The sequence below is a fragment of the Oryctolagus cuniculus genome, chromosome 20 (genome assembly GCF_964237555.1).
Source record: "Oryctolagus cuniculus chromosome 20, mOryCun1.1, whole genome shotgun sequence".
Lineage (NCBI taxonomy): Eukaryota > Metazoa > Chordata > Mammalia > Lagomorpha > Leporidae > Oryctolagus > Oryctolagus cuniculus.
Genome location: NC_091451.1, coordinates 37,309,207 through 37,321,219, shown reverse-complemented (window position 1 = coordinate 37,321,219; position 12,013 = coordinate 37,309,207). Strand labels below are relative to the sequence as shown.

General features: G+C 45.1%; 1 protein-coding gene across 11 annotated transcripts in view; it reads left to right on the top strand.

Moving 5' to 3' along the window:
- ATXN3 (ataxin 3) overlaps positions 1-10,371 on the top strand; it is a 44,932-nt gene extending 34,561 nt beyond the window's left edge. For all 11 annotated transcript variants that reach the window (XR_011385016.1, XM_051826448.2, XM_051826446.2 and 8 more), the window contains one exon: positions 6,272-10,371. Coding sequence is in view for 10 of the 11 variants with exons in the window: in XM_051826448.2 (XP_051682408.2) it covers positions 6,272-6,366 (95 nt within the window). In the remaining variant the exon portion in view is untranslated. The remainder of the gene's footprint in view (positions 1-6,271) is intronic.
- Positions 10,372-12,013: the final 1,642 nt, after the last annotated feature.

The following is a 12,013-nucleotide window of genomic DNA, read 5'->3' as shown; positions in this document are numbered from 1 at the left end:
AGGAATTTGTAATCTACTAAGTTTTCCTGGATTGAGGAGCAAGCAGACTAGGGAATTCAGTGTTTGACTTTAAAATTATAGCATAATACTTACAATCTCACAGTCGATACAACCAGAATTCCTCAGAGGTCATGACTATTAGTAGGTACAAAATAAGTACATTTGACCACTCAGAACACTTTTCAAACCCTTGGCTGTCAGGAAGTCCAGGGTGACGGAGCAGGCCTTGCTTTAGTGGTCTTAAACTTCCGGGAGCTCCTGGTAGTGGAGCCGAGTGGAAGGAGACCATGTCAGCGGAATGTGTCTAGCGCTCTCCAGCTGAGCAGTAAGCAAACAGCTCAGCAGACAGGAGGAGGCTTCGAGTTTCTCACCAGGTGAGGTATGGAGATGAGAAACCGGCACATGAGATGCTCAGCCTCAGTCGCCTTTAGACAAATAGGCGTTAGAACACCTATGAGAATGGCTTGATGAAATACAAAGCTTAGAATACCAGGTATTGGCCAGGGCCAGAGCAACCGGGAGTCCCGTGTACTGTTAGTGGGGGTGTAAAATGGCTCGTTGACCTTAGCACGTACTCGTAACCCTGTGACTGAGCAGTCCTACTGCCAGGTAGGCAGCCGAGTGGAGAGAAAACTCAGCTACATGCAAATGCTTACAGCTGCTTGATTTGTAATTACCAAAAGTTGGAAATTGCCTGTTAACTTTCACTTGGTAAGTGGATGCACAAGTTCTGGTCCATCCAAATGAGTGAGTAAGAATCTCAAAAGAAAAGAGAAGCCAGGCTAGGGACCCCTCGACCAGAGGGACAGCGTTGAGGAGGCTCTCCTGGGATTTTCTCTCGGTCTCATATGTATTCTAGACTTGGTGCAAGAGAAGCCACTGGCACAGACCAAGAGAAGAGTGCTCTCTCTCGAGTCAAAACGGGCTGCTGAGCAAAACAAGAACTGAAGAAATCGTTGTTGTTTTTAAATGTATATGTTCTGTTTACTTGTGAGGCAGAGAAAAGGAGCTCCCGTCTGTTGGGTCACTCCCAACATGCCCACAACATCTGGGGCTGGGCACGGCCAAAAGCAGGAGCTGGGACTAGAATCCAGGTTTCCCACGGGTGGTAGGGACCCAGCTACTTGCGCATCACCTTCTGCCTCCCGGGGTGCATATCAGCAGGAGCTGGAGTGAGGACTAGAACCCAGGCATTCCAGTGTAGGACCTCAGCGGTCAGGCCAGATGCTGCCCTACAATGGAACAACAAATGCTCTAGTCCAGATAAACAGTCACGGAATTGACTGCCCTTGGTTCAGTGCACCCCTGTCAGCAAAGGCCAGAAACAGCCTACACTTCTACCCGAACCTCTCCACTTGGCCAGCTGGGGTGGTTCAGAGAGCTGGGGGAGCTGGGATCTTCAGTCCCTTTTCCATGGTGTCAGGGTTCCAGGGAGTGCGAGCCTCCCCTGCCAGTAGTAGGCATCACGCTGGCTTCCCACGTGGACGGTTTCAGATAGGAACCCTGGTGGAGAGTCGAGATAATTGGTGGTACCCAGCAGTAACAGAGCCACCCCTTCAGCATCGGGCAGCCTTGTGGGGAGCGGTCATGAGGCGGTCCTCCCCGTCCCAGTCAGGATCCGCAGCAACGAGAGAGGTGCCGGAGCTCCGAGGTGTTTCGCACTCATGACTCAGGACCACCGCAGCGTGTTATCAGGAAGGGCGCCTGTGTTTCCCTGTACCGCGGGTCGTAAGCAGGCAGCACGCCTTAGCCTCCGGGGCCGTGTCAGGGGAGGCTGCTCCCACAGAAGATGTGCATGAGATCCACAGTCTCCAAGTACAATACTCACGGTGCCCAGGGTTCACCTGCAAGTTGTTTGTCATACCAAGAACCAGGAAAAAAAAGACCTCCCACAGACAGTGCCCCCTAGAGGGTCCTGATGGGTAGTTACCTGATGAAGCAGCCATCATCAGAATGCTGCGTTAGCAGTTAGGTTGAATGTGCTTGAAACAAATGAAAAAATAAATCTCGGCAAAGAAAGGGAGGTGCAAAGAAAACCACTGGATATTTTATTTTATAACTGAAAAATAATAGCGTTTAAAGTTCAGTGGATAGAGTCAACAGCAGAACAGAAGACAGAAGAGAGAATCTGTGAACTTGAAGAGTAGAAACAGCCCATTCTTGCAACAGAATAGACTGGAAAGAATGAACAGGGCCTTAGAGCCCTGTGGCACTAAAATAGAAGATAGAACATTTGTGTCATGGAAGTCTTAGGAGATGAGAAAGAGAATGGGGCTGAAGAAGTATATAAAGAAATATTGAATAACAGTTAAAGAAATAAACATTCCCCAAATTTGACAAAAGAAACTGAGTGAACCCCAAATGGAATAAAGCCAAAGCAATTCACACCGAGACAGACTTCTGAGGACTGAAGATAAAAACTGAAAATCTTGAGAAATAAGCTTTGCCTGCAGCAGTTTGCAGGATGCAGCTGTCTCGTGCAGTCCTGGAGGCCAGCGCAGTGGCACAGCACTTCTCAGGGGCCAAAAGGTATGCCGGAAACTCAGAGTTCTGCATGCTGCGAAGTGTCCTTCATGAACGAAGGGAAAACTGAGAGCGTTTGTTTATAGCATTATACTAATGGCCGACATAAATTCTCTAATTAGGAAAGAAACAATAGAAGGAATTTTGGAATCTCAGGAAGAACAATACAAAGAGTAAAATAACAATAAACATGACAGATGAGTTTCCCTTCCTTTTGAATTTTATAAATTATGGGGTTTTTTTAAGTTTTTTTTTTTTTTTTTTTTTTTTTGACAGGCAGAGTGGACAGTGAGAGAGACAGAGAGAAAGGTCTTCCTTTGCCGTTGATTCACCCTCCAATGGCTGCCGCGGCCAGCACGCTGCGGCCAGCGCACCGCGCTGATCTGATGGCAGGAGCCAGGTACTTATCCTGGTCTCCCATGGGGTGCAGGGCCCAAGTACTTGGGCCATCCTCCACTGCACTCCCGGGCCACAGCAGAGAGCTGGCCTGGAAGAGGGGCAACCTGGACAGAATCCGGCACCCCGACCGGGACTGGAACCTGGTGTGCTGGCGCCGCTAGGTGGAGGATTAGCCTAGTGAGCCACGGCGCCAGCCATTTTGTTTGTTTGTTTGTTTTTAAGTTTTAAATATTTATTTGAAAGGCAGAGTTACAGAGAGAGGTCTTCCATCACTGGTTCACTCCCCAAGTGACCACAACAGCCAGGGCTGGGCCAGGCCAAAGCCAGGTCCAGGAGTTTCTTTCATGTCTCCCACATGTGTGGCAGGCGCCCAGGCTCTTGGGCCGTCTTCCACTGCTTTTCCCAGGCCATAGCAGGGAGAAAAATCGGAAGTGGAGCAGCCTGGACTCTGGCGCCTACATGGGATGCTGGCGCCGTAGATGACTGCTTTACCTGCTACACCACGGTACCGGCCCCTGTAAATTATGTTTGATGGTTGAAACAATAATAAGGCAATTTTATAAATGAGGAAGGACCAAAGGATGTACAGGCAAAAAAGCTTTCTATATCTCATTTGAACTGGAACAGCCATTTTGGAAAATAATTTGGCTTTTTTATTTTTAAGATTGGTTTTATGTATTTGAAAGAGTTACAGAGAAGCCGGCACCGCAGCTCACTAGGCTAATCCTCCGCCTTGCGGCGCCGGCACACCGGGTTCTAGTCCCGGTCGGGGCGCCGGATTCTGTCCCGGTTGCGCCTCTTCCAGGCCAGCTCTCTGCTGTGGCCCGGGAGTGCAGTGGAGGATGGCCCAAGTGCTTGGGCCCTGCACCCCATGGGAGACCAGGAGAAGTACCTGGCTCCTGGCTTCGGATCAGCGCGGTGCGCAGGCCGCAGCGGCCATTGGAGGGTGAACCAACAGCAAAAAGGAAGACCTTTCTCTCTGTCTCTCTCTCTCACTGTCCACTCTGCCTGTCAAAAAAAAAAAAAAAAAAAGAAAGAGTTAGAAAGAAAGAGGGAGAGACAGAGAGAGAGATTCTACATCCACTGGTTGACTCCCTAGATGGCCACAACAGCTGGGACTGGGTCAGGCTGAAGCCATTATCCAGGAGCTTTTTTGAGGTCTCACACATAGGTGGTGGGCCCAAACACTTGGGCCATCTTCCTCTGCTCTCCCAGGCCATTTACAGAGAGCTGAATCGGAAGTGGAGCAGCCGAAATTCTGGCCCCGATAGGGGATGCCGGTGTCGCAGCTGGCAGCTTTACCTGCTGTGCCACAGGGCCAGCCCCTAGCTGTTTTTTAAAAAGCAGCACACTGACTGTAGGATCCAGCATTTATACCCTTAGCATTAATCCTAGAGAAGTGAAATTTGATGTCCACACAAAAACCTGTGCACAGCTGTTTGTACAGCTTTGATTGTCATAATCACAAACTGAAAACCACCATAATGTCCTACCATAGGTGAGTGGTTAACTGTAGAGACATCATACCACAGAAACCAAGCGCTGATACGTGCAGCCATTGGGAGGGAACTTAGGGGTGTTACACTGCGTCTAGAAAGTCTCAGGGGCGGGCACTGCCAGCACAGCAGGTAAAGCTGCCGCCTGCAGTGCCGGCATCCAATACAGACGCCGGTTTGAGGCCCTGCTGCTCCACTTCCAATCCAGCTCTCTGCTATGGCCTGGGAAAGCAGTACAAGACTGCCCAAGTCCTTGGGCCCCTGCACTCATGTGGGAGACCCAGAAGAAGCTCCTGGCTCCTGGCTTTGGATCGGCTCAGCTCTGGCTGTTGTGGCCATTTGGAGAGTGAACCTGCGGATGAAAGACCCTTCAAGTTCGTTCTCTCTCTCTCTCTCTCTCTCTCTCTCTCTCTCTCTCTCTTTCTCATTCGTTCTCTCTCTGCCTCTGCCTCTCTGTAACTCTTTCAAATAAATAAATAAAGTCTCAGCAGGTCTCATGTGATTCCAATTGTGTAATATTCTCACAATGACAGATGTGTAAAGATAGAGAAAATTGAAGATTGCCAGCAGCAGAGAAGAAGGGTGGACAGGGGGCAGGTGTGAATAGAAAGCAGTAGGAGGAGGTGGGTCTTCATGGTGCTGTAACAGTTCTGTGTCTCGGTGGTGGGCACATGGGCCCACTTGTGTGGTAAAGCCATACAGCACTACACACAGCACTGTGCCAATGTCAGTGTCTGGGTTTGGGCTACGCTGGACCTATCTGAACTATCTTTGCAACTTTCTGTGCATTGACAGTTACTTCAAAATAAAAAGCTTTTTTGGAAAGCATGGTGTTGGTAGAACAAATCTCAAATGCAGTTATGCTAAGTCAAAGAAGCTACATCTGTGTCATTGATTCCATTTATATGACATGCAGGAAAGGGTGCCCTCTAGGACAGAGACCATAGAGTGGATGCCAGGGAGCAGCGCAGAGGAATTGGGGAGGAAGGGTAGGGTGGCAATGGGACAATTCTGTATCCGGGTGCTGTTTATGCAAGTGTGCATTTACTAAAATGGAAAACTATAAAAGTGAATTTTACTTTATGTGATTTTAAAAATCAAAGAAGGAAACTAGTGCCACATAGGAATATATTTCCTAAGAATTTAATTCCTTATGGGGACAGACGTTGTGGTAGAGCTGTTTAAACTGCCACTTGGTACCCCTGTATCCATATGGGAGTACCTGGGATCGAGCCCCACCTCTCCTCCACTCTGACTTCCTGCCGTGTGCACCCTGGGAGGTGGCAGGTGATGACTCAGGTGCTCGGGTCCCTGCTGCACACAGGAGCATGGAAGACCCAGTGGGGTTCCTGCCTCCTCTTTGCTCTGACTGTTGTAGGCACTGAGAGAGTGAACCAGAGGAAGGTTTTGCTCTTTCCCTCATCTCTCTGTCACTTCTGCCTTTCAAATAAGTAAGATAAATATTTCTTCAAGTAAATAAGCATTTTGTTTATTTGAAAAGCAGAGATGGAGAAAGAGATCTTCCATCCACAATTCAGTACCCAGATGACCGCAGTGGCTGGGACTGGGGCTGGACCAAGCCAAAGCCAGGGGCTTCATGTGGGTAGCAGGGGCCCAAGCACTCAAGCCATCTTCCACTGCTTTCCTAGGTGCATTAATGGGGAGCTGGATCCAAAGTGGAGCTAAGGACTCAAGCTAGCACTTTGATGTGAGATGCTGGCATTACAGGTGATGGCTTAACCTGCACCACCACGCGAGCCTAAATAAATAAAGCTTGAAGAACTTTACCTTTTGATGACCTTGAGAATTTCCCAGACATTTTTAACAAATGCATGTGTTTTCTTTCCCAACAGATGATGCTATGAGTGAAGAAGACATGCTTCAGGCAGCTGTGACCATGTCTCTAGAAACTGTTCAGAATAATTTGAAAACAGAAAGGAAAAAATAGTACCTTTAAAAAATCATTTAGATACTCATTTTCCGACATGATCCTGTGTGGTGACAGCATAGGATCCTTTTTGGTAACGCATCAAAAAGAACAGTGTTCAACAGAGGCGATGAGACTTTCAGGTGGTTTGCAAACAAAATGATGAAAATGTGTCAGTTGTAGGACTAAACAATAATCCTCCACGTACTAGCCAAAGGCATTCAGCAATTAAAGACATTTAAAATAGTTTTCTAAATGTTCCTTTTTCTCTTCTGATTGTGCAATATCTAACATGTCTAAAATCAGAGCATTTTCCTGGGACCTTTTTGCAGACCAACTCCTTTGCTCTTGCCACAGAACTTTCCCCGTACGGTTTTTCTTTCTTTCTCCTGTTGTAGGTAATTCGGTTCACTTTCATCTAGTAGTTGCTTTATTTCTTATTAACCAAATTAACCTTTGCAGGTTAGTGTCTGTTGTCTGTATGGATAATAGTAATGGTTCCAGAGGATAAGCTGTTCTCCCTCCAATAACCTGTATTGTGAACTTGGATGTTTTCCCATGTCATTTTCTCTAATCACAATTTCTCTGCTATCTAGCTTTCATTATTTTTCTAGAACTCTTAAAATACACTCATCTTTGTCAAGGTTTCACGTTTAAGCCCTCAGTGGTGCAGCCATCATTCATGGCTCTGGTGCATTCCCAGCCTTGCATGGGGAGTTGAGAATACAGGTGCATTTTTGTTTGTTTTTTTAATGTGCGCATGGGCCGTCCCAGATGTTTTGTGAATGTCTTATCAATGACGTCAGAACTTTACAGATTCGTTGTAACCCCTGCTTCTTGGGCCTTATTGTTTCCTAAAATAGAAGCATAGTATGCAAGCAGGTTTCCTTCTGATAGGCGATTTTACACGTATACCCACCATGAATGTATGATAGACAAAATTTGGCCTTCAATTTTAGTAGCAGTTTCATTTTTTCTTTTCCATGTACAATGGAGTCTTTATATTCCATTTATAAGTGAATGTAGACTCTGCTTCACCCCTGTCTATAGTAGGTATAGCTTGCTAGAGGTGGTGATCTGCAACATGAAAATAGTTTACTAATGAAAATATATTTAAATTTGTACTGTGATCTGAAAGTTGCATCATGTTTAAATAACTTAAGGATTATAGAAGTCACCGTACTTAATGTGTGTAAATAAGAGAGTCCTTAGTTTTGATAAGCATTGTATAATTAAGTGCACAGGGAGTTTCTGGCTGGATCAGTGCCGCAGTGTGAAGCTGATGACGCCTGACCGCGTCTCTGAGACTGGCAGGTGTCATTCAGTCTCTGCTCCCATTCCTTAGGAAGCCCTTCTGGATGTTGAGTTGTTTATAAGCTAGAATTCAAGAAGAATTTTCAGCCAACCACTTAAAAAGTGAAAAGTGTGCTGTGTGGCCCTACTGATGTGTGGCTGCACATGTTTAATCAGGGAAAGTTTTCTGATCTATGATTTATTGCTAACTCACTGCAGAGAGAAAATATCTTTTATTTATGACTAAGAAATTTTTTTCTTGGATAGAACAGATTTTTTTAGTTATTATTTTGTGCCAATTAAAGTTTTCTGAAATTCTTTTACATTTACACAAAATTAAGAGTTTTATTTTAAAATGTAAAGTTTTAACAATTGAAAATGTTTCAGAAGAATTATAAAACTTTAGAATTGCAGGGAATGTTGGAGTTTTGTACTAATCCCTCGGGATTTACAAAACTGAGCATTCTAAGACTGAACATTTATGCAAGGATCCCCAGCATGGCAAGCATTTCCATGCATATTTGGCTTTGATCTCTTCCCTTTGGAAAGTTACATCAGACTTTCCAAAAACTTCAGCTGGTGCTCCCTAACATAAAATGAGAAAACGAAAATACACTTGAGAGCTTTTTATCTTCGGAGTCTATGAAACCCCTGTGTGTACACCCTAGTGAAAGCACTTGAGAAAATGAGGCATGCTGACGTGTCTGTTAGGGACGTACGTGTTTACACCAGACCCAAGCACACACTGGATACACTTGAATGTGTTCTTCAGTTTGCTGTGGGATTGTTAAATTGGCAGGCAAATCGGCAGTCACGAGTGAGCTGCCATCTTGCGTGGACGGGCTTACATTTAATTGAATGTTGATATTCCATTTCTTGATTGGACACTGTGAGAAGATGCTGGTGCTTCCTGTCATAGAGTCAAAAAGTAGAAAAACAGGAAGCTGCCGTCCCACATCGGGAGAGGCCGGTCACTGGAAACCACCTGCAGGAAGGCCTGATTGCTGCCTGCCGGAGGACTTTGGAGATTTCCATTCTGTTGTACCAATTGGGAACACCTGAATGTTTAATATTTAAACTGCTGTGTCATTTTTCTAAAGTATAATTTGTATTACTGGGATAAAATGTGTATAGTAGTATTGCAAATGTTATAAGTAAAGTTTAAACCAACTTTGGAAATAACACTTTGATACTTTCAGATGTCATGGATTTAATAAGTAGTTGTGTTTTAAAAATTCAGAGTAACTAAGCTCTGATCTAAAACTTTGCAAAATACTTTTTTACAGTAGTTAACAAATATTTCAGTAAATTGTTTGAAAAGGTCGCTACAGGTAAACACTATAATTAAATTTTAAGATCCTGGCCAAATAATTTAGAATTCTTGGAATATTTTACTTAAGTGTGTGCTTCGCTTTTTCTTCAAACTTGATTTTTCTTAATTAAGGCTTTATTCATGATGCCAAAGTTAATGAGGAAAACAGCCTGAAATTAGTTGAGTCTTATTATTGGCCAAGCTACCAGTAGTCTATATTGTTTCATTTAACGTTAAGTTGAATAATCGGAGCCTAAGTGACATTTTGAATGTCTGCACATCTGATACTGTTTAAAATATCATGCTAGTGCCAAGCATTACTAAATTCTAAAAACTGGTCCAGTGGACTTGGGCAAATCCAAGAAAGGTTTAGATAGTGCACAATCAATCTTCAATTGAAAAATCTTTTAAATTCTTTGGAGGCATCAATTAATTATTGATGACTTCCTATTAAAAATCTGCAGTTGGAAGGGTCTATGGCCACTGTTTTCACAGTAAGTTGTTTGTTGTGTCTGAACCCTAATAAGTATGGCAGTGTGACCTATGTGACCTTAATTAAGAAAAATCAGATTGGATCAGCTAATTTCAGCAATGTAAATAACTTTTCATATTCAAAATAAAAATTTTTGTTCATTCCTAGTCCCTTTATAACTCCCATCTTTTGTTAAAGGAATGAACTGGCTTTTTATTTTTTTAAAGTTAGCCTTATACATATTAAAAACAGTTTTGTTCTGCTTTTATGAAAGAAAAGATTGGCTTGGTTAATTCTTGAATTTTTTTTAAATTGAAAAAAAAATTTTGCTGTTCTATTTTTTAAAATGGTCTGACGCTTTAAGAACTAATGCAATAAGTTCTAAATTTATGGTAATTGGCATGTTTAACAGTTCTCAATCAGTACACTGGATTCCTAGACAAACAGTAGGAAGCATCCATGAAATATACACAAAAAATCCCAGATTCATTTAGAAGACCCTCCAGTTGCCTCTTGCGTAATTCGGAGGGCAATATTTCCTGGAATTTGATGCTTTTTTTTTTTTTTTAAAGAGGAAAACATACATGTGAAATGTGATTATCTAATTTCTACAACACTGGACTACTAGGAATAACTTTTTGAAAGTTACTGTTCTGTATAAATCTTTGAAGTTCAAGTATGAAAAACATCTGAACTAGAAAGCATTGTCTTTTGGCCATGATCCAGGTGCACCGTGGCGGTGCTGTTTGCTCAGGACCCCAGTCTGCATCCCGGTGTGCTCTCTCAGTTCCCTTGCTGGTGGTGCACACGCAGGCCTCCCCTCCTGTCCTTAGAAAGCCGGGCTTCCAGAGCACTGTGGAACGCTGAGGATTCCATTGTTAATGTGGATGTTCCAGGAGTCGTATTTTAAATATCAGATTATTAAATAAAGAGAATGTTTGCTTTTGTATTTCCTTTTTTGTGTTCCTTGTTCCTTCACAGCTGTGAAGTAGTAGGGTCAGAGGTCAGCAGCCTGTGTGGCTTTTGTGCCTTTTGTATGGGGTCCCCGGGGCCGGCGACGACCAGAGCAGCGCTGTTCCTGGGTTCTCCTAACCAGCTGCCTGGTGGCCCCTCAGTACGTGAGCCTCTAAGCTTCCAAAATGACGCTGAGTGCCAAATCTTTATTGACAATCTCGTTGAATGTTTGCTCAATTGTTTTTTCCTAAATATTTTTTTACATTGATTTATTTGAAAGTCAAGAGTTACAGAGAGTCTTCATCTGCTAGTTCACTCCACACGGCTGGGGCCGTGATGGCTGGGGCTGGGCCCGTCCGATCCAAGAGCCAAGAGCTTCCTCTTTTTCTCCTACTTGGGAGGCAGGGACCCAAGCACTTAGGACATCTGCTGCTGCTTTCCCAGGCACATTAGCAGGAAGCTGGATCAGAAGTGTAGCAGCCAGCACAAGAACTGGAACTCAAATGGATGCCAGTGTCGCAGGCAGCAGCTTTATGTGCTACACCATAATGCCAACCATCCTGTGCATCTTTTTAGTAAGGCTTCGGAGCATGGAACAGGACCAATTCATGGAGTTTTGACGGCACCAAACGGCTCTGACCTTGGCACTTCAGCTCCCAGCTGCCAGATGGTTTTTGTTCTGGACGCCCAATGCATCTTAGTTTAGGTTCCCTAGAGGCAGATGTTGCGATGAGGATCCCTGTGAAATGATTTATTATTTTTTTTATTTGACAGGTAGAGTTTAAACAGTGGGAGAGGGAGCCAGCGCTGTGCCAATCCAAAGCCAGGAGCTAGGTACTTCCTCCTGGTCTCCCATGTGGATGCAGGGGTCCAAGCACTTGGGCCATCCTCCACTGCCCTCCGGGACCACAGCAGAGAGCTGGCCTGGAAGAGGAGCAGCTGGGACTAGAACCCGGCGCCCATACGGGATGCTGGTGCCGCAGGCGGAGGATTAACCAAGTGAGCCACGGCGCCGGCCCCAAAATAATTTCTTTTTAATTTGAAAGAATGGCAGGAAGAAAGATTCTGTCTGCTGGTCCACTCCCCTAGAAAGCAGCAATGGCCAGGTCTGGGCCAGACTGGCCAAGAGCCAAGAATTTCATCTAGGTCTCCCATGTGGGTGGCAAGGCCCCCAAGCACTTCCCAGGTGCATTAGCGAGAAGCTAGATTGGAAGCAGAATAACAAGTATTCAAACTGGTGCACTACAAAGGATGCTGGCATGACAAGTCGTGGCTCAGTCTGCTGTGCCACCATGCCAGCCCCCTCCTCCCAATTTTTAAAAACTTGTATTTGAAAAGCAGATCTCCCATCTGCTGGTTCACTCCCCCAAATTCCTGCAACAGCCTCCTGGCCTGGGTCTGGCTAACACCCAGAACTGTCAAATCAATGCTCATCTCCTCCAAGGGTGGCGGAGACCCAAGTATCTGAGCCATCAACGGCTGCATCCCAGGGTGCGCGTTAACAGGAAGCTGTTACTGGGGGCAGAGCCAGGACCTGAACCCAGGCCCTCTGATATGGGATGTGGGTATCCCAAATGCCTGCAGTGTCCCCAGAGAGGGAAAGCCTAGAGGGAGGGAAGCCAGCCCACGCAGACAGG